This window comes from Heteronotia binoei, chromosome 9, assembly GCF_032191835.1.
Source record: "Heteronotia binoei isolate CCM8104 ecotype False Entrance Well chromosome 9, APGP_CSIRO_Hbin_v1, whole genome shotgun sequence".
Lineage (NCBI taxonomy): Eukaryota > Metazoa > Chordata > Lepidosauria > Squamata > Gekkonidae > Heteronotia > Heteronotia binoei.
This window is the reverse complement of record NC_083231.1, coordinates 27481501-27508439: the sequence shown is the minus strand read 5'-3', so window position 1 is coordinate 27508439 and position 26939 is coordinate 27481501. Positions and strand designations below refer to the sequence as shown.

Below are 26939 nucleotides of genomic sequence, written 5' to 3'. Positions count from 1 at the left end.
TCCGGGACTTGGGTGCTGCTTAGATCCTTGAGGGCGGTCCCAAGGAGGCGGGTCCGCCTCTCCCCTTCCGCGCGTCGCCATTGGGCGCGCCGCGAGCCCCCGCCCCGGGTTGCGCTCCGGCGGTTGGTTGGCGGCCGTGCCACTCCTCGCAAGTGACCTTCCCTTTTCCCAGTCGCTGTCAAAGTTGATCACCGGGCGCTGCACTGCAATGGAGAGCAGGGAAGAGCAGCAGGAGCAGCAGCAGCGCCCGCCGCGGGGGAAGGAGGAGGAGGAGGAAGAGGAGGAAGGCGAGGAGGAGGGAGAAGAAGGGGGAGATTGAGATCAGTCCCGGCCTCTGGGAAAACAGACTGGCGCCGCTGTGATCCGTCCCCATCTCTTCGCCTGCGGAAACCCCAGCCGAGCAGTTGCAATGCTGCCGCGCTGCTGAGCGCATTGCCAGCCGGATCCCCCCTGGACGGGGACCGTAGATCCGCCGCCCCCCTTGCCTTCTGATCTTGCACAGCTTGGGGGCCGAAGAGCCGGCCTTGCGCCTGCCTGCCTTCCTCGGACCCCGAGCGCCTCCCCCTCTCCCCCCCCACCCCCAGTCCGCCTGGCCCTCCCCCAAGCCTCCAGCCATGACCGTTCCGGTTTTCACCTTATAAAGATGGCGGTGTGGGATCACTGCAACCTTTAGACTCATGACTGTCAGAAACATCGCCTCCATTTGTAATATGGTGAGTACTTGGCCTGTGCCTGACCTGCCTGCCTGCCTGGGGTTTGCAAGCGGAGGGGGAGGGGTGTGTGGGTTGGAGAGCGGGGCTTGCCCCACCCCCACAATGTGCGGGGTGGATCAGAAGAGAGGGGTCACCCTAGGGCGCGGCGGGGGTCGCCAAAGCTCCTTCCCGGGAGTCAGATGGAGCGGAAGCGGCCTTCAGCGACCAGACTTGTCGCCTGCAACGCTTGCTTGGAAGCTCTTGCTTCTGAGTAAACGGGAACCGGATCGGGCAGCACGTTTAGGGGAAGAAAGCTGCTAAAGTACGGGGGTATAGGAGGAGACCTCTTTTTCTTCAGTGGGCGGAGCCGCTGGGGGGGGGTAGCGCTGATAATCGGAAGGGTCATGGGGAGTTTACACGGTGTTGATTTACGCTGGAGTGCACTACTGTGGCTGAGCGAGGAGTGCGAGAAGCAGTTCTTGTTCAGTCTCCAGAGAGATAAACAGATGTAACCCGGTTCCTCGAGGAAGCAGATCACCTAGTCCAAATTATAGTTGTGATTAAAAGGTTGACAGCGAGAGAGGGAATATTCAGCCTTCGACCTGCCTTTCCTGTTTGCCAGCCAGGCAGTTATTTGGAACTTAAAGCTGGGCTTTGATCAAAGCTTGTTCGTCTTTGGGCCCCCTGAGAAGTTCTGAATTTTTTAGTTTCAAGACTCCTGTCCTGCTGTGTCAAGATTTGCCAGGATCTTTTTTTGCCTAAGAATTAGGCTCACAACAGCTGGGTGACAAAAAGCTTGTTAAAGGTTGGTAACAGTGGCTTGGAGGATGGGGGAAAGTTATTATATTGAAGTGCAAACTTCTACTGAGATGGGGTGGGGAGAAAATCCTGTAGTGGACTAATGAACACGGACAGGTCATGAGATACACGGCAGATTTGGTCACTCTTTGGGCCTATGGTGTAATTTTTGTCAATGTTCAGGGGTCATTTTGTAGGGAAAAAAGGTGGTGGAGCTCATTCAGGGATTGTTATGCAGCTGCACCTACTATTCAATGGACCGGGTGGGAAGGAGGAGGTGGAACTGTCAGAAAGGTTCAGGAGCTGTGCTCCTGTGAGCTCCCACTGAATCCAAGGCCTGTCAGTGTACATTGTAATTTGCTAACCCCAGATTTAGTATGGGACGTGACAGTGGCTCTGAGAACGCAATGTCATAAAACCTGGTGTGTCAGCACCCTTGCAAGTGGTGTCACAGATGTTTTGACACCACTCCCCATCACCTGGAGTGTGAAACTGCAATCCTTGAAGCTGTTTGCTCCACTGTAGGCCCATTGACATTGCAAGGGAATACCATAGTGTAAAAATAGTGAATTAGTGTAAGTCACCACCAATAGACCCAAGTTGATTTGTGTAGACAAACCTGGCCATGCCTTTAAGCGCTTAACAACAGTGTTTAGGTTTAAGTGACCCACTTCTGAAAATGGGAGCTTGAAATGCTATTTTGTTCCTACTTGGTCTAGAGCAGGGGCGTCAAACTCATTTGTTATGAGGGCCGGATATGACATAAATGAGACCTTGTCGGACCAGGCCATGTGTGTCAGAAAAGGTAATGCCAGGTAGAGGACATATAAACTGTATAAAGGGGGCGCAGACAAACACATATTTTTTTACTTAAAACATTAGCACTCTTGCAATATTTTGTTTTATAGTCTGATAAATGTCATCTCTTGCTATGAATTATTGCATCAAAAACTGCAGGCAATGTCTGTGCTGTACCAGTCTTGAATATGCTGTTTAAGTGTTGTTCAAGTGTGCACATCTGTAAGATGCAAACCTACTTTTGATTTATAGACATTCATTATAAAGATCTCATAGTCAATGCTTTGAGCCTCAGACCCAGAGGAAAACATGAAGCAGCTGGGCATTGTGAGCTTTTGTACATAGGTAGCTTCATGTGCTGGTCAAGATTATGTGAAGGCACCATGGCACAGACTGAGGGCTATGTGCTTGTCTACAATATAGTCTTCCCCCCCCCAAAAAAATAACTACAACTCCTATGTGGCAGTGCAAGAACAGAAGAAGAATTGCAGATTTATACCTCGCCCTGCTCTCTGAATCAGAAACTCAGAGCGGCTTACAGTCTCCTTTATCTTCTCCCCCCCGCAACAGACACCCTGTGAAGAGGTTGGGGCTGAGAGGGCTCTCGCAGCAGCTGCCCTTTCAAGGACAACTTCTGCCAGAGCTATGCTGACCCAAGGCCATTCCAGCAGGTGCAAGTGGAGGAGTGGGGAATCAAACCTGGTTCTCCCAGATAAGAGTCCGCACACTTAACCACTACACCAGAGAGACAGCCATGTACAGTGGTCAGTATCAGCATACTATCTGGGAAGTCTAAGTTCAAGATCACCAATCAAAGGAAAATGTGAAAGAAAAATCAAGGGAAATTTGTTAAGTAAACCTGGGCTGGACACACTCAGCCTAACCCTGGCTTTTGTTATTGCTCTTTTAAACAGTTCACATGCTTTCCTATTGATAAAGACTGGAGGGCATGAATATAGGAAAAAGAGGAGGGGAAACCAGTTGTACCCATAATAAGTCCTCTCTCAAACCAAACTCTCTCTCTCAGTAGCAAGGCAAAAAACTCATACCCTCAATGAAACATTGCTGGTCTTAAAAGTGCTTTCTTTGTATTTCTCCCGATGCTCTACAGGTAACAGTCCTCGATGGTGGGGACTGGGCAAAGGAAGCTCTAGCTCTTTCCTTCCTTCCTCCAGGGCACGAGAGGGAGGAGCCTCAGCCAGGAAGGAAGAGAGACTTGGCTCAGTAGCTCTGCAGGGTGATTAATTGAGTCTGGCAAACTTAATCACTCAGCAGAGCTATAGAACCAGGCTCTTTCATTGGCTAAGGCTCCTCCTCTCTCCTCTTCCCTTTGGAAAAAGGGAGGGGGAGAGAGAAGGAGCCAAGAAAGGCAGCTTTGCTGGCTGACTGATTGCTGGGAAGAAACACAAAATGGTGACCGAATACAGCAGGCAAGGTAAAATGAAGCAGACAACAGCCAGTTGCTGGAGGGCCTGATTGGAGCCCTCTGCAGGGTGCATCTGGCCCAGGGGCCGCATGTTTGACACCCCTTGTCTAGAGTCTTGGCTTTTGCAGCTGAGATTGCATACTGCCACACAGTAGCACTGACTTGTGGCCTCATTTCTGAGTTTTGTATATATATATATACACACACACATATATTGGCCACTGTGTGACACAGAGTGTTGGACTGGATGGGCCATTGGCCTGATCCAACATGGCTTCTCTTATGTTCTTACAGCTTAAAACTGTATTGGTCCAAAGTAAAACCCAAAATCAAGAAGAAGAAGCCACATAACATACACCAGAACTGGAGAATGCAGCCTTCCTATAGGATCAATAGCACAGGTACCGGTGTATTAAGCACAATATATCCTTCAAAACCTCACCGGCTGAATTATCACTCTCACACAAAAGGAGTGTAAACAAACATTTAGTGCACAGTTTATAATAAGTCCATACAGCAAAATAATAGAACGAACACCCACACTATGCTCCCCCAGACTGTTTTCTAAAGTCATGTCTCAGAGGCACTGCCTTCAGCAGCTTCTTGCTGTTCAGAATCTGTGTGGAGACAAGGGCATCGTTCTGCACAGCTTTTTACAAAGAGTTCAAAAGACCACATTTCCTATGGTTCCATTGGTTTCACCCTTTGTCGGTCTTCTCTCAGTGCTGTTTTAACTGAAGCCACAGTACAAAGAATTCAATCACGGATCAATGTGTACATGGCTCAAGTCTCTGCTACCGGCTCTCCTCAAGTCTCTGTTACCGGCTCTCCTCCAAGAGCTTACAAGGCTCTTTTTTGTAAGCTCCGGGGGGGGGGGGCCTAAAATGCAAAGGGGCTCCTGCTAGAATTCCACCCCTGCCCATGACACTCAGGAAGAACTCAACTGTGCCTTCTTAAACTGAAGGAAGGAACATTTTTGCCATCAAGTCACAGCTGATTTATGACAACTCCATGGGATTTTCAAGGCAAGAGACATTTAGAGGTGGTTTGCCATTGCGACCCTGGTATTCTTTGGTGGTCTCCCATCCAAATACTAACCAGGGCCAACCCTTCTTAGCTTCCAAATCTGACAAGCTCAGGCTAGCCTGGGCTATCCAACCAAAATGACACAAAGCAGTGTGCAAGTTTTTGAGTGCTCCAGAAGTCTTCACCAGGTTGGAGAACTCAAAAAGTGTATCATTTAGAGAAATCAAGATATTTAATAAAAGGCGAAACACTCAGTTTAATAATTCCTTGGCTCATTTTGTTGTTTTAGTTTATGCCCCAAGCCCCACCAATTGTCAGGTTCCGGAAGAGCAGTTACATGGAATTGCCATCTTCCCTCCAGGGGGCGACCCAGCATGCCTGTTGCTGGTGAAGTCACATCTACCATTCACCAGCACTGGAGAATGGGGCCTTCTTATAGGATCAGGCAGTGGTTCACATTACTCTACTGAGGTTACCAGCACTCTCCCCTTCGGGAACATTCGCCATTATTCCACTGGATTGGGTTTTCATTGCCCTACCAAGACATATGGCAAGATCCTCCCATGACACCCATGAAGACCTCAACTGTGCCTTCTTAAACTGAGTTACACCCATCTAAGCCCGATGACTTCAGCTGCTTAGGACTGAATAAGTCACATGAATGAGAAAGCTTGAGAATCTCTGCAATAAATCTTGGATCTGAAGCAGAATTTCTGCAGGTTCAAGAATTTCTACTCAGGAAGTGCTATTTTCTGCCTCTCTCTTCCCATAGCAGCCTAAAATGCCCTCCAAATACTGCTTGGGGAGCATTTCAAGCTACTGTGGAAAGGTCGAAGAGGTAAAGTTGAGTTCTGTGGACAGAAATCCTTGCACCTACAGAAATGCTGCTCTGGATCCAAGCTACTATCTGTGCTCCTTCCCCTATATTGTCTTTGTAGGGATGCCAGTCTCCAGGTGGGACCTGGAGACCACCAGAATTACAATTCATCGCTAGACTACAAGGATTATTTCCCTTGGAGAAAATGGATGTTTTGGAGGGTGGATTCTGTGGCATTCCACCCCACTGAAGTCCTCCCCAGGTTCCATCCCCAAATCTCCAGGAAGTTTCCAACCTGGAGCTGGCAACCCTATGTTCTTGATGCTTCTTGGTTTCCTAAAATTTCGTACTTCTTATTTTTATTTCTGGATTAGGAAGAAAGACACTTTTCCTTCAGTCCTTAAGAAACTGTATTGTAGCTGGGATAAAAAGTGGGCTGAACATTTTACAGGCAGATCTCCTGGTGAGCGGCGGCTGTGATCACCTGCGGAACACATGCTCAGACATTGCATGGAGACAAGCCAGAGTTGATTAGACCATCTGCATTAAAACAGGATTTAAAAAGGATTGGTGTATTCACACTACACTAAGTAATGCGTTTTACATCTGGATTTTTACTGTGTAAGAATAGCAAAAATCCAGATGTAAAATGCATTATTTAGTGCAGTGTGAACGTACCAAATGATGACCGCATATAACAAGAGCTCCTTTCATATCTCTCCATCTTTCTTTAATGACACTCATATGCCCATGTCTACATATCATGCTTCTTCCAACAGGAGCAGAGAAGAGGAGCTACTGAGAAACTTGCAAGGGACTAACTCTCCCACAGAACAATTATGTCTCATCAGGGCTTTTTTTTTTTTAGCAGGAACTCCTTTGCATATCAGTCTACAGCTTCCTGATGTAGCCAATCCTCCAAGAGCTTGCAGGGCTCTTATAACAGGGCCTACTGTAAGCTCTTGAAGGATTGGCTACATCAGGGGGGTGTAGCCTAATATGCAAAGGAGTTCCTGCTACAAAAAAAGCCCTGTGTCTCATTGTACCCCCTACGGTAAACCAACTTTCTCTTGAATCTGCACATTGTAGTAATGTGTTTGCTGAGCACAGGCCTCAGATTCAGTGGGAGCTCACAAAAACACAGCTCCTGAGCCTTCCTGAGAGTTCCACCTCCTTGTCCATTGCGTAGTATGTGCAGCTGCATAACAATCCCTGGATGAGCTCCACCACCTATTTTTCTTAAAAATGACCCCTGGTTGAGCATGACTAGTCCATGCTCCCTAGCAGAGGAATACGGGTGAAGAGAGATCTGCTGGGGAAGAGCCCTTGCTGTGTCCTTCAAAAATGTTACTTCTTCTGCCCCAGGGTTGGATGCGGAAAGAACTGGTTCAGTGAGGTTATTGCAGAAGCCTGCTGCGAACCAGCTTGCCCTTCCCACCCCAAAGCGGGAGCAGTCCTGAGAATCTTTTCAAATAGGTTTCAGTTTGCAAGAGCACAGTGAAGGCTGAATGTATCAATGGAGAGAGAAGCATGCAGGGGATGTTTCTGAAAAGGACAGGAAAAAATGCAGTTGGCATGCTGAAGCGTGGCGGGGGGTGGCGGGAGCTTGAGGGCTGAGCCGGCTTTGGACTTGACAAGATGTCTGTCTTCCATGCCAGCTGGAAATCTGGGAGGAAGCCAAGTTCATGTCACAAGTGCAGAACATGCTATGGACATGCACATCCTTCAGTAATGTTGCCAGCCTTTCTCCTAAGGCACTGGGAAGAATTCAAATGACCATAGCTTCTGCATGAACAGCTCTTCCATATGTAATAACCTGCAGCCAGCAAGTCAATCATGCACATGTGTAGTGAAATGTAGTACTAATAGGAAAATGTGGCTTATCAAATGCCCAGCATGTATGTGGAGCTGAGTTCATATTTTTCTTGGGGGGGGGGGGAGGGGGGACAATCTTGATTAGAAAAACAGGCTACAGTAAAGAATAAACTGGGGACCAAAAGAGCCTCAGGTCAGATCTTACTGCAGAAATTTATCTAATTCATCTGTCCCACCTTTCTCCCAGTGAAGACCAATGCTCCCTCTAAGCTGTGGAGTCTTGTGAGCAAAAAATTCTACTTCATGAGCTACTGGCATTAAAGTTGTGAGCTGCTGCATAAATTAGCTTGCTCTGGGGCCATCCTTCCTGAGCTAAGACAAAAATGGGTGAGCCGAAAAAAACTGTGAGCTAGCTCACACTAACTCAGCTTAGAGGGAACACTGGTGAAGACCCAAAGGGGCCTCCATTGTCCTCTCCTCCATTTTGTCCTCGCAACAGCCCTATGAGGTAAGTTAGGCTGAGGAAGTGTGTCTGGCCCAAGATCCCCCAGCAACAGGGGTGGAATTCTAGCAAGAACTCCTTTGATATTAGGCCGTACCCCCCTGATGTAGCCAATCCTCCAAGAGCTTACAAAAAAGAACCTTGTAAGCTCTTGGAGGATTGCCTACTTCAGAGGTGTGTGGCCTAATATGCAAAGGAGCTCCTGCTAGAATTCTACCCCTGCCCAGCAAGCTTCCATGGCACAAGCGTGGATCCAAACCTGGGTCTGTCCGATACTAGTCCGAAACTCGTAACCTCTGTACCGCACAAATATACTTGCCGATCGGCCTTAAGCAAGCAGCCACCTTTCTTAGCTTTTCTGTTCCTTTCTCCTCTTCACTGCCTGTAATATGGTAATGACAGAATGGCCTACCATGCAGAATTGTTGTACAGATGACCGAGAGACAGTGCTTTGAGTCCTGACAGAATGTGCTGTATAAATAAGAAGTGCTGTTCCTGTAAGCAGAGTTACACTTAGGATGGCATTCTTGGACAGCAATCTGAAGCAAGTTTATTTGAATGTAAGACCGATTTCCCACTATCCTTATGCCGCTCTCACGCTCCTCTTCTCTGTAGGGCTTCTGTCGGATTTCACACTATCTGCCCCAGGGCTGCAACTAGCTTTGCCTTTTTCACGCAGCAAACAGACACTGGGTTGTAGAGGTTTCTGTTTGCTGCGCGAAATAGGTGAAGCTAGTTGCAGCCCCGTGGCAGATAGTGTGAAATCTGACAGAAGCCCCGCAGAGAAGTGGAGCATGAGAGCAGCATAAGGCTACTGGGAAATTGGACTAAGTTCCATTTTATTCACTGGAGCTCGCTTCCAGGAAAGTGTTCTTAGGATGGCACCCTGACTGTCATATGCAATACTTAGCACCAGCTGCATGCTATTGCAGATAAGGATATGCTTTCCCAGGTAGGATTTTTCTGTCTCTGAAAAAGCTTGGAGAATCCAGTTGACTGGCTATATTGAGGAAGAAGAGAAATGATTTTTAAAACATGAGGGTGGAAGAGTGCAAGAAGCTCAAAAAGCTGTTGATACTGCTTGGAATATCTTCTTAGCAGACATTTAATTCAGTAGGGTGTGTAGAATCTTTCGGGCTCAAATGCCGTGTTCTACTGGAGAAAGTTTTTCTTCCAGACGTTTCATTCTCGGCTGCGAAGAACATCCTCAGTGGCGTTGCTGCAACGCCACTGAGGATGTTCTCTGCAGCCGAGAACAAAACGTCTGGAAGAAAAACTTTCTCCAGTAGAACACGGCACTTGAGCCCGAAAGATTCTACAAACCCTAATGATGTTACCAGCCGTGAAAACCTGAAATATTTAATTCAGTAATTGAAAGATGCTGCTGTTTTGATAGTCTCGGGCTAAATCTGGCACATGTACTCTAAATTAAATGCATAGTTTATTTTATTTTTTTGTCTGTTGAGAGAACTTTTTCATCAAGTTATTTTTGTTACTTATTGTAGTTTTACATTTTGGAGGAAAAGATCTATTTGCTTTGATGATTTTTTAAAAATGGATGTAATAATGTCTGTATACCAGCATAGGAAACCAGACGTCTTGGCATTCTCATGGACTTCTGTGGATTTTTTACTTTGCTTTGTTTGGAAACTTCTGTGTTGTGGTGTCTATTTGAACCAAGTATTGTAAACTGAGAATAAACAGTGTGAAATTAGCTGGATCTAATCAGGTTAGTCAGAGGAATAGGGATGCTATTTGCTTTGGTGTAATCAGCTGCCAGTGGGTGTAGTTTTTCCAGTCATGTATCCTGACTGAGGTGAGGATTTGGAACGTTCTTGAGGTCGTCGTGTCCAACTCAAGAAATATCTAGAGACTTTGGGGGTGGAGCCAGGAGCAAGGGTGTGACAAGCACGATTGAACTCCAAAGGGAGTCTGGCTATCACATTGAAAGGGACCGCACATCTTTTAAATGCCTCCTCTTCATTGGAAATAATGGAGGATAGGGGCATCTTCTTTGGGGGCTCATAGAATTGGACCCCCTGGTCCAATCTTTTTTAAACTGGGGGGGGGGTGAGGGAGGGCTTGAGGAGAGGCACTAGATGCTACACTGAATGTTTGTTGCATCTTCTGCAAAACAGCCCCCCCCCCACCCGGAATCCTAGATGTCCATGGATCAATTCTCCATCATACCTCGGGGACCAGTCTCCTTAGGTTATGATGGAGTGATCAGTGGGCATGTTCCCCTCCCCCACTTTCTGATAACCCTGAAGTGGTGGGAGGGCTTCCAAACCAGGGGATCCCCTGCCCCCAACTGGGGATTATAAGCAACTAAAAAAGTCCCACCGAGTAATGGAGTTAAGGAAAAAAACCCAAAAGGTTTCGTGTATAAATCAGCCTTCAAATAGCTTTCAACAATAAAGTCCACTTGAACTGTATGAACAAACAAACTCCAATTTATTTAAGAAAGCCATAAGCTTTAGAAAAGTGTGGATTGTACCGAATCTGCATGTAACTTTTCCACAGACAAAATTTCTTTTTTTTCTTCCTCTTCATCCATATGCATTTATTATTTACAGCAGATTAATCATACATGCAACAGGATTAATCGATTTAATTTTCCTGTTTCGTTTCCATGCTTTATCCCAGCCAAAGCTTATTTCATTTCAAAAGCAATCCTTATTCATTCTCTATTGCTTTACTCAGTGGACCCCTGAGGAGAGGAGAGTTTGGGGAGGGACTTCAGTGGGGTACATTCCACCTTCTAAAGCAGCCATTTTCTCCAAGAGAACTGATCTCTCTAGAGATCACGCGTAATTATGGGAGATCTTCAGCTACCACCTGGAGGTACTTTGCCAGCTCTTGCCACTGTGAATATTTTCATTTACACACACACACGCAACACTTTATAGTAATAATGTGAGAAAAGACAGTAGACTGGGTAAGTGTCACTATTGCTTTGGCAATCCCCATCGGAAAGGCTGATGTGTAATTATATTTACCAGTTCACAGTCTGATCCTAAGCGGAGGGAGACCCTTCAATAGACTTCTATTTATTTATTTAGAAAATGTATAGGCTGCTTCTCGCGGACACCTGCGATGGGAGAACATGAAACTCTGCAGGGGCCTGTAAGACAGAGATATTCTGCCAGGCTTTTGGTTGAGGACAGCGACGGTTTCCATCCTGTCTGGCACCCACCACTGTTCCTCATGTCTGCTTCCCCTTCCCCCACTGCCTGCAGAGTGGCTGGCAGTCTGTGATTTAGATACTTTAATAAGGAATTGTACTCACCATCTGTTTTTATAATGTCTATTGTTTTATCTGGTAAATGTTTTTAGCCTTATGGACATCGCTCCAAGCCCTGCAGTAGTAGCAGGGATTGGGTGATTCACAAACGTAATAATAATAATAATAATTATTATTAATAAATATAATTATTATTATTATCATCAACTTCTTCGCTTCTTCCTTCTATTACAATCCCCTTTTTGCTGCTGTTCTTCACTGACTTGATTCAAATATTGGGTCAAACTGAATCAGGCGTGTAATTCCCCCCCCCCCCCCCCCAGTGCTGTTTCAGCATGGGAAAACAGCTTTGAGGGACAGGAACCCCATGAAGGCATTCCAAGTCCAAACAAGCTCTCTTTTGATTTTTAAAAGCCCTTTCCCATAGCTGCTATGTGGCTCTGGGGAACCCGAGTTAGGTTTGAGGAATATGGACCGAACACTTTAAAAAAAACCAAACCTTTAGCTTGGCCAATAATATTATGTTATCAAGTGAGCCTTACTCCTTAGAACTTGCAGCCATAGTGAGTCACAGGCTCAAAGTAGAGGTGCATCTCTTGTGTGGCCTGAGTCTGCCTGGCCATCTCTTTTTCTAGACTGTGACCCTGTGGACATCTCCCCCATATGCTCTTCCAGCCATCTTTTCAGGGCTTTTTTTGTAGAAAAAGCCCAGCAGAAACTCATCTGCATATTAGGCCACACCCCCTGGTGCCAAGCCAGCCAGAACTGCCTTCCTGTGCTTTTCTGCTCAAAACAAACAAACAAACCCTACATCTTTCATGTTTGCCATGTCGTTGTTACCTTTTCAAGCCCAGTCTCGAGGTTGCCGTGGACTGCATGCATCACCTTCAAGGTTCTTGGGGGAAAACTCCCATTTGCACAACAGGTGGGCTAGCTTCACAGTTTCAAAACATTAGCTGCGGCCAGATGGGCAGAGAGATTTCCTATGTACTATCTAATCCCCTATTATATTAATTTTAAAATAAATGTACCCACAAAGGTGTATTGTGCTGAGTTAGGACACCTCCTATCAAAGTCAGTATTGTCTAATCTGACCCATAAGGTTCCCACAGCTAGGAATCCACTGAAAGGAACTTGGAGGAGGGACAGATGTACTGGCATTATGTTGGTGCGCGATGCCACTTCTGGTGCAAAACTGGAAGTGACGTCATTGTGTCTGAGCAACATTCTAGGATTTGCTGCAAACCCTATGGTTTAATATAGAATGCCGCTCCAACACAACATTGTTTCTGGTTTAGAGTCAGAAGCAACACCATGTGCTTGTGCAACAGTGATGGGCCCCTCTATTTTCCCCCTCCACTGCCCTGTGAAGTGCTAAATCAGGAGATGTGCCCCCCCCCCTCGGTTTGATTGGCAGTGGTCCTCCAGGGTCGCAAGCAGTATTTCAGATTTACCTCCCTCCCTCCCCAGACTTGGCCCCCTGAAAGCTCCCAGGGGTTGCCAGCCCAAGGCCTACATTTTGTTTCCAGAGTATATCTGAGAGAAAGGCAAATAGGCAAAGTGTGTACAACGTGATCCAACAGATACGCTGCCGTTTCCTGATTGCTACTGAAATTCTCTGCAGTGCAATTCTCTTTGTCTTTCATAATCTTCCAGCTCAGCTTCAGAGTTTTTGAGTTAAGTACTTGCTGCAGTTCAGGGTGGGGGAATCGTATTGCTGCCACTGATAATCTTCTCATTTTGTTGAAATCTGTTTTATGTTCCCTCCCTTCCCCCTCCCCGGGCCTCTGAATACTCAAATAATCTGAATTCATTGCCGTATTTTGCCATGCCATAATAGGGTCTGTTGGTGTCACACTCATCATGTAGTTATAGAGACTGCTGACTTGTTACTGTGCTTCTCATTCCTTGCAGTGAGAATCTCTAGTAAATCCTGACATGAATTTCATTTCTTGACTTAAACCAGAGGCTGCTTTCTGTATTGTTTTGTTTTTTTAAACAGTGGATCTTTGCTAAAGGCTGTATGATTGGTTTTATCTTGTGGAACACCTCCATACTTTTTCAGATTTCACCCAGCGTGGGTGGAGCGACAATTTTTGGGCCTCTGCTTTTGGATGTGTTTAACATCCAACTAGGGAAGTAAAAACAGCAGAATGTAGAAAAGGCCATGCATGTTAAGAAAAATTGTTGTGATTATCTACTGAAGGCTTTTTATTCCGCCCTTCCTCCAGGACAGGGGTGGGGAACTTTTTTTCTGCCAAGGGCCATATGGATATTTATAACATCATTTGCGGGCCATAAAAAATCATCAACTTAAAAAACAGTGCTCCGCCAAGGGAGAATGATTTAGGCTAGCAGAATTACTGCAAATAATTGTTTTTTGTATTTGAAGTCATGTGGGGAGAGCCTAATCTGGCACACACACAGCCCACCGCCCTAGGCACATGCATAGGAACTCAGTAGCATATTAGACCACATCCCCTAATATTAGCATATTAGGTCACACACTCATTAGCATATTAGGCCACACCATCTGGGATAATCAAGTGCAAACTGAACCGTGACAGTAACTTTTCCAGGCCCTTCAGCAATTCAGACCAGCCAGGCAGGCCCCAGAGAGGCTGCCGCACAGTACATCTAGGCCCTGTGATCCCTGCCTGGCCCTGGGGAGGCTGCTGCACAGCGCAGCTGGGCCCCACGATCCTCGCTGGCCAGCCAGGCCCCAGAGAGGCTGACACATGGCTCGGTTTGGCCCAGCAATCCCCGAGGGCCACACCAAGTGACCTCGAGGGCCGCATACGGCCCTCAAGACATAGGTTCCCCACCCCTGCTCCAGGACCTCAGGGCAGCTATGTAGGTCTCTCTTCCCTGTTTTATCCTTATAACCATACTGTGGAGAAGGTTAGGCTGAGGGCCAGCACTCACACTTCACAAAGTTCTTGTGTCCCCTGCATGGCCACCGCAGGACATTGGATCAAATATGCACTGATAGCTTGAAACTTAAACCCAAACTTAAATCTTTAAGTCCAGTGAGTGCTAACACTTTTTAAAAAATATATTTGTATTTGTGTTCTTTATAACATTTATATCTCTGCTACCTAATCTTAACTAGGTACACACATCGCCTGGCCTGACACGGCTCTGTCCAACCCAGCATGACCTGGCCCAACAAGGTCTCATTTATGTCAGATCTGGCCCTCATAACAAATGAGTTCGACACCCCTGGATTAGAGTAAAGCAACAAGAGATTTCCTCAAGATTCATGACACAAAAGGCCAGAGAGAGAATTCTGAGGTTAAAGTAAGAAACTGCTGAGAAAACAAAACTGGAAAACAAAACATTTGGATGGCTAGTATACACAGACTATATTCATTACCAAGGCTGTCAGCTCCAGATTGGGAAATTCCTGGAAATTTTGAGGATGGAATCTTTGGAGGGAAGGATATGGAGAGGACGGGTATAATGCCATAGACTCCACCCTCTGGAGCTTCCATTTTCTGCAGGAGAACTGATCTCTGTTATCTGGAAGTCAGTTGTAATACTGTGGGAACTGCAGGCCCTACCTGGCTGTCGGCAGCTGTACATATTCCAGAGAAAGAAAGAGGGGGAGGTTCTTACCTCAGAGAAAATGGGAACTTAGAACACAAATAGAGGCGGAACAGAAGCCAAATGACAATAGAGATAGCTGTAGGGAGAGCCAGACCTGCAGCTGCTTGGAATTTCAAGTGCAGCAGCAGGTTGGAAGGAAAGGAGGCTGACCTACATCTTTAAGCAAGTTAGTTCATGCCAGTGTGACATCAATGAAAGGCAGCGGGCATGTGATTGTGTGCTGGAATCTCAAGGCTCAGCTCTCAGGGCAGTGGTCCACTTGCTCCTTAATGCTGCCACCTGTACGTGTCCCAGGCCAGAGAAGGCTGGTTTAACTGTAGTGAGGAAGCAGAGAATGAGGCACTCCTTGGTCATTTGTTCCTGTCAGACAACATTAGATAAATGACCTGACTATTCAGTGGTGAGATCTGTCACCCCCATGTTGGTTAGTTGACACAGAGGGGAGAGTGATGTGAAGACAAAGAATACTGCAGATTTATACCCCGCCCTTCTCTCTGAATCAGAGACTCTGAGAGGCTTACAATCTCCTATATCTTCTCCCCCCCACAGCAAACACCCTGTGAGGTGGGTGGGGCTGAGAGGGCTCTCACAGCAGCTGCCCTTTCAAGGACAACTAGGGTTGCCAATCCCCAGGTGGGGGCAGGGCATCCCCCAGTTTGGAGGCCCTCCCCCCACTTCAGGGTCATCAGAAAGCAGGGGCGGGGAGGGAAATGTCTGCTGGGAACTCTATTATTCCCTATGGAGACTTGTTCCCATAGGAAATAGTGGAGAATTGATCCGTGGGTATCTGGGGCTCTGGGTGGGAGCTGTTTTTTGAGGTAGAAGCACCAGATTTTCAGAATAGCATCTGATGCCTCTCCCCAAAATACCTTCCAAGTTTCAAAAGGATTGGACCAGGGGGTCCAACTCTATGAGCCCCCTATCCTTCATTATTTCCTATGGAAGGAAGGCATTTAAAAGGTGTGTGGTCCCTTTCAATGTGATGGCCAGAAATCCCTTTGGAATTCAATTATGCTTGTCACACCCTTGCTCCTGGCTCCACCCCCAATGTCTCCTGGCTCCACCCCCAAAGTCCCCAGATATTTCTTGAATTGGACTTGGCATCCCTAAGGACAACTCCTGTGATAGCTGTGGCTAACCCAAGACCACTCCAGCAGCTGCAAGTGGAGGAGTGGGGAATCAAACCCGGTTCTCCCAGATAAGAGTCCGCACACTTAACCACTACACCAAACTGGCTCTCTGCTCTAAGTCTAGCCTCAGTTCAGATACAACAAAACAAGATTTTCCACTATGTTAGTGAACCTAGACGTGCTCACATGAGCTGCCTTACACTGAGTCAGACCCTATCGAGGCAGTACTGTCTGCTCTGACAAGCAGCAGGATTTCATGTTTTTCCTATCAACTTGTACCTGATCCTTTTGACTGAAGGCGCTGGCGATTAAATGGGGCCTTCTACGTGCAGAGCAGATGCTGTCTCACAGGCCTTCCTCAATGAATGCTGGCTTGACGGAAGGGCAGGATAAAAGACAAGAGGGTTTTGTTTTGTCAGGGATGTCAAGTGAAAAGACAGGAAAGGGGGCTACTCGAAAATTCCATTGGTAGGCCAAGCTGGTGGTGTGTTTTTGATGAACACTACAACAAAAACAGCTGTCCTGTAGGTGAGCAAATTTGGACAGGCTGGTGTCTTGTTGCTGGAGCTGGACCAGTTCATGCATGTGCTGTGGCTACCTCAGTCTTGACAAAGATTGGTGTTCTGTAAGCATCACATCATGTGCTTTTACATCATGTGGGTGGAAAACATTTCTCTCTGGTGCCAGCTGCATGGAACTCCTCATAAGGGAGGGGCGCGGTAGAACATGAAGCCTCTGCTCTAGGTCTAGCCTCAGTTCAGATACAACAAAATAAGATTTTCTGCTATGTTAGTGAAGAAATATCTGGGGACTTTGGGGGGTGGAACCAGGATACTTTGGGGGTGGAGCCAAGGACAAGGTTGTGACAAGCACGATTGAACTCCAAAGGGAGTTTTGGCCATCACATTTAAAGGGATCGCACACCTTTTAAATGTCTTCCCTTCATTAGAAATAATGAAGGATAGGGGTACCTTCTTTGGGGGCTCATAGAATTGGACCCCCTGGTCCAACCCTTTTGAAACTTGGAGGGTGTTTTGAGGAGAGGCATCGAATATGCTGCAAATTTGATGCCTCTACCTCAAAATATAGCCCCTCGAGCCTCTACCTGCTGATCAATTCTCCATTGTACCATAAGGGAATCTGTCTCCATAGGGAATAATGGAGTGCCCAGCAGATATTCTCCCCCACACACACACTTTCTGATGACCCTGAAGCAGGGGGAGGGCCTCCAAGCTGGGGGGTTCCCTTCCCCCACCAGGGGATTGGCAACCCTACCCTCCTGCCCCGCATGTGGCCAGCTAGTGAATGATTTCCATTTACTATGTCTGGATTGGCAATCTGAGGGTTTTTTTCCATGTGGATGTTTTGCTTTACTTTGGCCTTCTTACAGCTGCACTCTTTTGGGGAGCACCCACATGTGACTTCATCCTGCTTCTGTGTTTGGCTGCAGTTGTTACCAAGCCTGCACAGATACAATGTTTTGGGGAAGATCATAGTCAAAGCACATTTGGACACAGTTTGCATGGGAAGGTGTGCGTTTTTGCAGATCCTGCCCACATTGGCACTATTAGCTGTGTGTTAGCCCATCCCCTTACTGTTTGCCATCTACCATTAAGAGTTTTTCCTTTTTAAAAAAGATACTTGATAGATCACTGCAGTATAATATTATAATGATCTATTGTTACAGTATACTAGTTTCTCACTTTCACTCTCTCTTTCAATAGCCCTTTTTGGTGCCAAGTTATAAGGGGAAATGTGCTGACTGTTTCTTCCTCTTATAACTCTTGGTGCACTGTGGCAAGGAAAATGGTGTCACTGTGGATGGGACCCTTTAAAAATGAATCTACATTGTGTGCAAAGGCACTGTGACCTGAGATATTTACAAACCAGGTTTTGGAAAGATAGCATCTAAGATGGGGAGAACCTGAAGAGTGAGTGTTTAGGGCAGGAGTGGGGAACCTTTTTTCTGCCAAGGGCCACATGGATATCTATAACATCATTCACGAGCCATAAAAAATTATCAACTTAAAAAAACAGTGCTTCGCCAAGGGAGAACGATTCAGGCCAGCAAAATTAATACAAATAATTAGCTCCACCTACCTCACAGGATGTCTGTTGTGGGGAAGTGAAGTCATGTGGGGAAAGCCTAATCTGACACACACACACACACACACACACCTGGCTCGCTGCCCTAAGCAAATGCATAAGTCCAGGGGGTTTTTTGTAGAAAAAGCCTAGCAGGAACTCAGTAGCATATTAGACCACATCCCTAATATTAGCATATTAGGTCACACACTCATTAGCATATTAGGCCACACCATTTGGGATAATCATATGCAAACTGAACTGTGGCAGTAACATTTCCAGGCCCTACAGCAATTCTGGCCGGCCAGCCAGGCCCCAGGGAGGCTGCTGCACAGTACATCTGGGCCCTGTGATCCCTGCCTGGCCCTAGGGAGGCTGCTGCACAATGCGGCTGGGCCCCACGATCCTCACTGGTTAGCCATGCCCCAGAGAGGCTGCCACATGGTTCAGTTTGGCCCAGCAATCCTCGAGGGCCACACCAAGTGACCTTGAGGGCCATATACGGCCCTGGGGACAGAGGTTCCCCACCCCTGGTTTAGGGGACAACTCTGTGTGATTGTTCAAAAACTCCTCTTCCGGATTAGACATCAAACCAGATTAAAACTGTCTTCTGGAATCAATTTGTACGCTTATTTCTGTACAGAGGTATTGAAATACTTAATAAATAATATTGTCATTAAATTACTTAGAATACAGTCATGCAATAAATGTGACTAGCACTGAGATGTAATTAAATTATTAATGTGATTTATATTAAAAACACATCAGTAAGACTAGCAAAGCAAATAGAGATATTTGTTACAATGGCAGAAAATTCCATAAACTATGATTCATAGATGAAAACCCTTTTCTCCGTTTATCACCATTTTAAACTTGTGTTTTTAAGGAAAACTCCTCCTTATACGTTTGATCCTGTGCAGCATGAAAAGCATGCACAACAAAAAAATGTTTAATCATTCTTTCTAAATTTTGAAAAAGTGTTTCTCTAAAGAGCTTCTTGAGACAGAGAGTGTTGGGGCCATCACCAAAAAGTCCTTTTCATGCTTTCTTATATTGTAAGGTTCCTGCTGTATTCATGTAGCCTGCTGGAGGCTGAAGCTTCTATTTTAGAGCTACTCCTGTGCATGTGCTCAGTTTGGCCACTTTGTGTCACAGATGTGGCCTAGAAACATGAGGGCCAAACTAGACATGATGCTGGGAGTTCCATGAACCAAAGTCTTAGCTAATGTGAGTGCCCAATTCCATTTGTGACACTGGTGCAAGGAAAGGGAGGGAAGGAAAGCATAGTTTTCCTGACCTGAAGCAGCCCAGTGGTCTATTTGCCCCATTGGGAAAACATATACAGGCCAATAGCTATTCCCTGGCCCTGCCTTAGGTTGGAAATTATGGGAGGAGGAGCCTTAAAACACCACTCCCTTTAAGGGAGAGCCAGCATGGTGTAGTGGTGAAGTGCATGGACTCTTATCTGGGAGAACCCGTTTGATTCCCCAATTCTGGGTTTGGTTCCCCAGTTCTCCACAGGCACCTGCTGGAGTGATCTTGGGTCAGTCATAGCTATCTGAGAGCTGTTCTGCTCAAGAGCAGCTTCTGTCAGAGCTCTCTCACCCCCACCTACCTCACAGGGTGTCTGTTGTGGGGAAGTGAAGAGAAAGGAGATTGTAAGCTGCTCTGAGACTCCTTTGGATAGTGAACAGGGGGGTATAAATCCAGTCTCCTCCTTCTCCGTCTTCTTCTTTTTCTTCCTCTTCTTCCTCCTCCTCCTCCTCCTCTTCTTCTTGTTTCAATCAGGAACTGAGTCCCCAAATGACTAAAAACTGGATTAAAAAAAAAAAAAGACTGGATGCTCCCCAGTGTCACATCTGGTTTGGCCCTCAAAGCCTGAGATTTGATCCTTCTTCTGGTATAACAGAACTTCCCAGGAATGGCAAGTTAGCCACTGAGACTCTGCCAGGATTGGCAGGGCCTGAAATGTGTATTGGAGGTGGAAAAAACCTTCCCCACACATGGTCCTCTCACGGAAGTGAAGGATATAATTTGGAGTAGAGTTTCCTTGGAACAGAGTTTGTGGGGAACAAGAGGCAGCCACAAAAGATCATTGTTGCTGTGTGTGCTTCCCCCTTTGCCCTCTGTGTTCCGATAGGGCTCGGGTGGACTGGAGAGTGGAGACACTCTTGTTTTCTTCAGGACATTCAATACAGCCCTTTGTTTCCAAGGAGCTAATGTGGAGGCTGCTGGGATAGTAAATGTAAAACTTTTTGCAGCCTGAGTTTCAATAACAGGGAATGTGTTCTGACAGCAAACTGGTGCAGAGATGTATTGTAACTACTTGTAGCTCCGAACTACAAGCAAGGTGTTTTACTTTGCAATCCTGCAGGCTCACTGCAAGAGTCTTTCCCAGTCTGTATTCAGTTGTTCCAGTTGTTGAAAACTTTTACATCCTGAGAGAAAAAAGCTATTACTCTACAATTCTAGATTAGAAAAATATGTGCAGTGCGAGTCCTGACGGGAACACCGCCGATTGTGCATATTTGACCTGTACTGCACCAGCTGCACTGGCTTTCAGCAGAGAACTGAGTCAAGTTCAAGGTTTTGCTTTTGACTTTCAAGGCCTTGAGTGGTCTGGGACTAATGTATCTGTGGGAGCGCATCCTCTGGTATACCCCTGGGAGAGTGCTACACTCCTTAGATAACGACTTGCTGGTGATCCCCAGCCCCAGAGATATCTGGCTATCCTTGGCCAGGGCCTTTTCAGTCCTGGCCCCAACCTGGTGGAACTCTCTGCCAAATAACTTCAGGGCCCTGCAGGATCTTTTGCAATTCCATAGGTCCTGTAAGGCAGAGATGTTCCACCAGGCATTTGGTTGAAGGCAGTGACAGTTTACATCACGGATGGCACCTTTCCCTCGTCCCTTTGACTGATCCAGTTCCTCTCCCCCACATCCATGAGGCGCCCACAGGCTGGAAATGGGAGGGAATTGCAGATTTTGCCACTTAATTTTAAAGCAATGTACTATATGTTTTGATCCTAATTTTATGGTTTTATTGTTTTTATAGCACCGTACATCTCCTAGAGCCGCACAACTGTGGAGATTAGGTGACTTATAAATGTAATAAAATAAATAAAATAATAGTCCACCAAAGTGTTGCAAAAAAGATAAATAAGAGAAACAAGATGGAAATTTTCAATTAGATACTGGTTGGAGGGCCAGGCTAGGATCTGAGAGAGCCAGGTTCATACCCCTACTTTGCTACGGAAGCTCACAAAGTGACCTTGGGCTAGTGATTCTCTCTTAGCCTTGCCTACCTCACAGGATTGTTGTGAAGATAAAATAGAGGAGGGGAGACTGACATATGCCACCGTGAGCTGCTAGGAGGAAGGGTGGGATAAAAATGTCCTAAATAAAAGAAACAACACAGGGTAGCATCAGAAAGGCTCTGTTGACTCTATTTTGAAAACAGATTATGACATATCAATAGAAGATGTGGGATGGGGGGGGGAGAGAGAGAGATCAGTGGGAATTGTGTGTTTGTGTTCTAGTACCAGTTGGATGGCAGCCCTGCCCTAGTTTAGGTTAGATAACCCAGGTTTGGGAAAAGTGTCTCTCACAGCCTGGTGTCTCCAAGTGGATGGGAGTGGGGGGGGGGGGCGCTGTAAGGCCAAAACCAGATGTGAATAATATATCTGAGAGAAGCTGAAATGCGATTGCTATAAAGTCTTCCCAATCTATTTATACCAGAACCTGACCACTAAAGTGCCTTTAAAGCTGCCTTGCTGTTTTTAACATATGCACCTTCAAAGCTGCCAACAGGAGAGCAGTTAAAAAAGCACATTAAGTGTCTTGTATGAAGCATTGTTTGGAGAGGCCAAAAGTGCTGCAGGCTTGGCTTCACCTTGTGGGGAGACAGCGGTGGATGGCAAGAAGATTTGTCAGCTCCTCCTGTGTCATATTTTAGCATGAAAGAGAATAACTGGCTGTCTCTCTTTCTTTAGGGCACCAATGCCTCTGCTCTGGAAAAAGACATTGGGCCAGAGCAATTCCCGATCAATGAGCACTACTTTGGACTGGTCAATGTAAGTATTATTGCTGCGCTGCAGAAAATATGCTAGACATTTTGTCAAGCTATGCAAGGACATTTTAGGGGTTCCGCAGAGGGATGCCAACTCTGGATTTGGGAAATTGGTGGTGATTTGGAGATAGAGCCTGGGAGTGACAGTATTCGGGGAAGGGAAGAATCACAGCAGGGTATAATGCGATAAAGTCCACCCTTCAAAGCAGCCATTTTTTCCAGGGAAATTATCTCTGTTGTCTGGAGGATCAGTTTTAATTCTGGGGTATTGCCAAGTCCCACCGGGGGGCTGGCAGCCCTATTCCCGGTCACAGCCCTGAACACCTGTAATGAAGGAAGCAGCAACTGTTATTGTCCACCCGGATCCCCCTCCCCTTCTGTGGCCGATCCTTCAGTTCTGCATGCTGGATTTCCCCTATGCTAGGGGGACCGGAAGGGGAGGGATTATGCGTGAGGACACTTCCTCCACGTGTAAGTTCCGTTCTTGCAAACTGGCAATTGTGTGGAGACAGGGGCAGTGTGCGCGTTCACTAAAGAAGTTGCGTGTCAAGAAAGAGGCAGCAGAAAGCTGCAGTTGGTGCATAGCCAAGTCCATAAACAAGAGCCACATAACACCTTGTATTAGGACTAACTGGAACGACAGCGAACAGCGTGAAAGCTTCTAGTTCTGCAGCATTTTTCATCAAGCTCTTTAAAGGAAAAAGCCAGGGGGAAATGAACTGAAGGCCTTGCCTTGACGGCATGCCTGTGTGAAATGCCACGTGGGTGTGCAGATTTCTCTCCTCATATATCCCTCCCCAGGGCTTTTTTTGTAGCAGAAACTCCTTTGCATATTAAGCCACACACCCCTGATGTAGCCAGTCCTCCTGGAGCTTACAGTAGACCCTGTCGGAAAAGCCCTGTAAGCTCTTGGAAGATTCGCTATATCAGGGGGGTGTAGCCTAATATACAAAGAAGTTCCTGCTACAAAAAAAGCCCTGACCCCCCAGAGAACCTTACGTTGAGTATCATCTCCTGGTTGTTCCTGGCCCAAAAGATATCCACTTAGCCTCAACTAGGGCCAGGGTCTTTCCTGTCCTGGCCCCTGCCTGGTGGAACAAGCTCCCATTGGAGATCCAGGCCCTGTGGAGCCTGTTGCAATTCTGCAGGGCTTGTAAAACAGAGCTGTTCCACCAGGCCTTTAGTTGAAATGGTGGATGTCACTGAACATCAATATGGCCTCCCTGCTGCATGCTGGCCCAATCTGGAGTAGTGCATCTATTTATTGTTCAGCCAGGGACCAGGTTTCTGAAATGGACACCATCTGAAATTATAACTATTGAATTTTTAATTAGTAAATGAGTTGTCTGGTTTATTCTTTATCTAGTTGCTTAGAGCTAATGTGACTGTTTTACTCTTGATGTGGCCAACCCTGAGCCCATTTGGGAAGGGTGGGATAGAAATGTGAAGTAATAAACAATAAATAAAGTAAATAATTTCTAATGGGACAGATGTCTAGTTTGTACCCTTGCCTCCTGCCTGATGAAGAGTTCTGGAGAATACGCAGTCTTTCTGTACTGACGGTTACATTCAGGGCCCTTTATGTAGAAAAAGCCCAGCAGGAATTCATTTGCATACCAGGCCACACCCCCTGATGTCACCATTGGCTTCACAAAGGGCTTTTTGTGCCCTGTCCACCGGTGGTGCGTTTTACTTATCGTTTTTTACTGTTAATTTTAATTTGGTGTTTTAACTTTGATAGTAGGTTTTTATTGTTATTTTATATGTTGTGATCCGCCTTGAGTCCATGTACGGGAAAAGGCGGAATATAAGCCTACTAAATAAATAAATAAATAAAAAAAATTTTTGCAAAAAACACCCAGCAAAAACTTGTTTGCATATTAGGCCACACCCCCTGAAACCAAGCCAGCTGGAACTGCGTTCCTATGCATTCCTGCTAAAAAAAAGCCCTGGTTACATTGCAACTGAAAAAGACCCCGTTCCAAACTAAAGAACTGTATTCTGAACTGAATACTGCTGCATTCAAAGCATACTTGCTCACAAGGAGCTCTTTAAATCTCAGGTGAAGGACACTCATGGTCATGAGTCTCCTTAATACAAACCTGCAGAAGCGCTGGAATGAAGGCCCTGTTTATGAAAACATGGGACGTTGGATGACAAAGCAGCTGGTGAAGCCTGTGGAACATTATGTAATTGTTATTCTTTAGCTCAAGAGGCTTGTGTCAAGGTTCTGCAACCACTTACGCCTTGTGCTGGCAACTGAACAAGGAGGAGAAGTCCCAGAGGCGAAGTGATGGAGAGCTTGCTGGGGTGTTGCGTAAGGTAGAGATTAATTGGTTTCCCCTCTTTATTTATGCAGTTCGGGAACACTTGCTACTGTAACTCCGTCCTGCAGGCTCTGTACTTCTGCCGGCCATTTCGGGAGAATGTGTTGGCGTACAAGGCTCAGCAGAAAAAGAAGGAAAACCTCCTGACTTGCTTGGCAGACCTTTTCCATAGTATTGCTACACAGAAGAAGAAAGTTGGTGTGATTCCACCCAAAAAGTTCATCTCGAGGTTACGGAAGGAGAACGGTAAGGATGGACTCCAACATCCATCTAGGCAATGGCCTGAAACTTGAGGATGTGTTATTCCTAAGGAGCATCTAGTGGAGCCTTTGAGTTCTTTCAGTTTTTGCTAATCTCTGTAGTAATGGGGGTACTAATGCTGCATGAGCTCCTGAGTTTCTGTTTGGCACTTGAGCAACTGGGTTTTTGTCAGCCACTGTACCGCTTTTTAAAAATCATATGCTGCTTTGAGCCAAGATCGAAGTGGGATAGAATTTTTTAAAACAACTAAATATTTGCATTTGTATTAAAAACGGTAATAAACACTATAATATTCTGTAGCTGAGATGCTAACACCCAGGGTTGTCAACTTCCATGTGGTGGTTGGAGATTTGGGATTACAATTGATCTCCAGGCAACAGAGATCAGTTCACATAGAATCATAGAGTTGGAAGAGACCTCCGGGGTCATCTAGTCCAACCCCCTGCACAATGCTGGAAACTCACAAATACCTCCCCCTAAATTCACAGGATCTTCATTGCTGTCAGATAGCCATCTAGCCTCTGTTTAAAATGGATAAAATGGCTGCTTTGGAAGGTGGATTCTGTGATATTATACTCCATTGACATCCCACCCCTCTCCTCAAACCCTGTCCTTCTCAGGCACGCCCCCCCCCTCAAGGTATTTCCTAACCTTGGCAACCCTAAAACCCCCTGTTCCTACACAAAGTCCTTTCTAGGTGCTATTGCCAGTGGAGCCCATTTGTGGAGTTCCCCATGGCATCTGGCTGGCCACTGTTGGAAACAGGATGCTTGGCTAGACAGACCTCTGGTTTGATCCAACATGACTGCTCACTCATTCCAATTATATTCCCGCTACAATAAGGATCAAGCTTTTGTAAAGGAGAACACAACAAGTCTTCACTTGACTTCCCTGAAGGTCAAAGTTAAGTTTGGGAGTAGGCTACTTTCTCAGCTGGGATTTTAGCAAAACAAAACTCCTTCATGTAAGGCTTTCTTCCTTTCACAGATCTCTTTGACAATTACATGCAGCAGGACGCCCATGAATTTTTGAACTACTTATTGAACACTGTAGCTGATATTCTTCAGGAGGAGAAGAAGCAGGAGAAGCAAAATGGGAAGTTGAAAAATGGCAACATGAATGAGATGGAAGAGAACAATAAGCAAGACCTCACCTGGGTGCATGAGATTTTTCAGGGGACGCTGACTAATGAAACACGATGTCTGAACTGTGAAACTGTAAGTTTGGGACTGGTTGAATTATGTGTTTGTTTTGTACCTGCATGAGTAGACCCACGAATGAGAATTTCCAGAGTCACCTGAGAAATGTGGATGAGTCTGTGTAACAAAATAGGCATTATCTTGGACTAAAGAAGGATAGTTGTTGTTGTTTTCTTTCATTAGTTTGGTAAGCAATAATGGCCTAGATCAGGGGTGTCAAACATATGGCCTGCGGGCCAAATTAGGCCCCTGGAAGGCTCCTATCAGGCCCGCAAGCAACTCACTGTTGTCTGCTTCCTTCTCCCTCTCTTGCTTCCCTCTGCATCACAACTTGCTTTGCCAGGCTTGCTCAGTTGCACAGGAGCAACAGAGCAAAGTTCATCTCTTGGGGAGAAAGTGGGGGAAGGAGAGCTAGCTTTGCCAGACTCTCTCAATTGCGCAGCAGAGCTACTAAGCCAAGCCTCTCTTTCTTCTGTTGGCTGTGGCTCAGCAAGCCAGTGAGGTGGATTAGGCTGAGTGTGTGTGTTTGTCTGTGTCCTTTACAAAGTTTATATCTCCCTGGCCTGGCATTACATTTTATGTTGCATGTGGCCCGGCCCGACAAGGTCAAGATCCGGCCCTCATAGCAAATGAGTTTGACACCCCTGGCCTAGATCCTACTGCACTGCTCAAGACCTCCTTCAGTCCAAGGCTCCTTCTTCAAGTAGCTCTTCAAAAGAATCCTCCTTAGGTGGGAGAAAGGCTTCTAACTTGGCTGCGTGGAATAGTGAAGTATAGGCCAACTTGTTTCACTTTCTCCTTCCCTTGTAGCCATCCTAGAAAAATAGAGAGAATTGCCCAAATTTATGGTTTCCAATCTCCTGTTAGTGACTGGAAATCTCCTGGGATTACAACTGATCTCCAGGCAACAGAGATCAGTTCACCTGGAGAAAATGGCCACCTAGGAAGGTGAACTCTATGGCATTATTCCCCACTGAGGTCCCTCCCCTTCCCAAACCCCGCCTTCTTCAGGCTCCACCCCCAAAGTCTCCTAGTATTTCCCAAACTGGAGCTGGCGATCCTACTCAAGATGCACCCTTTTACCCATATTTACTCAAAAGGAAGGCAACTCTGAATGTAAGATGACCCTCTAAAAATATTAT

The 26939-nt window shown here is 46.2% G+C and overlaps 1 protein-coding gene across 1 annotated transcript in view; it reads left to right on the top strand.

Moving 5' to 3' along the window:
• Positions 1-574: 574 nt before the first annotated feature.
• Positions 575-26939, top strand: part of USP46 (ubiquitin specific peptidase 46) — a 37730-nt gene continuing 11365 nt past the window's right edge. The window contains exons 1-4 of the mRNA XM_060246350.1: positions 575-713; positions 21934-22014; positions 24370-24583; positions 25586-25815. Of these exons, the coding sequence (XP_060102333.1) occupies positions 678-713; positions 21934-22014; positions 24370-24583; positions 25586-25815 (561 nt within the window). The 5' untranslated portion in view covers positions 575-677. The remainder of the gene's footprint in view (positions 714-21933; positions 22015-24369; positions 24584-25585; positions 25816-26939) is intronic.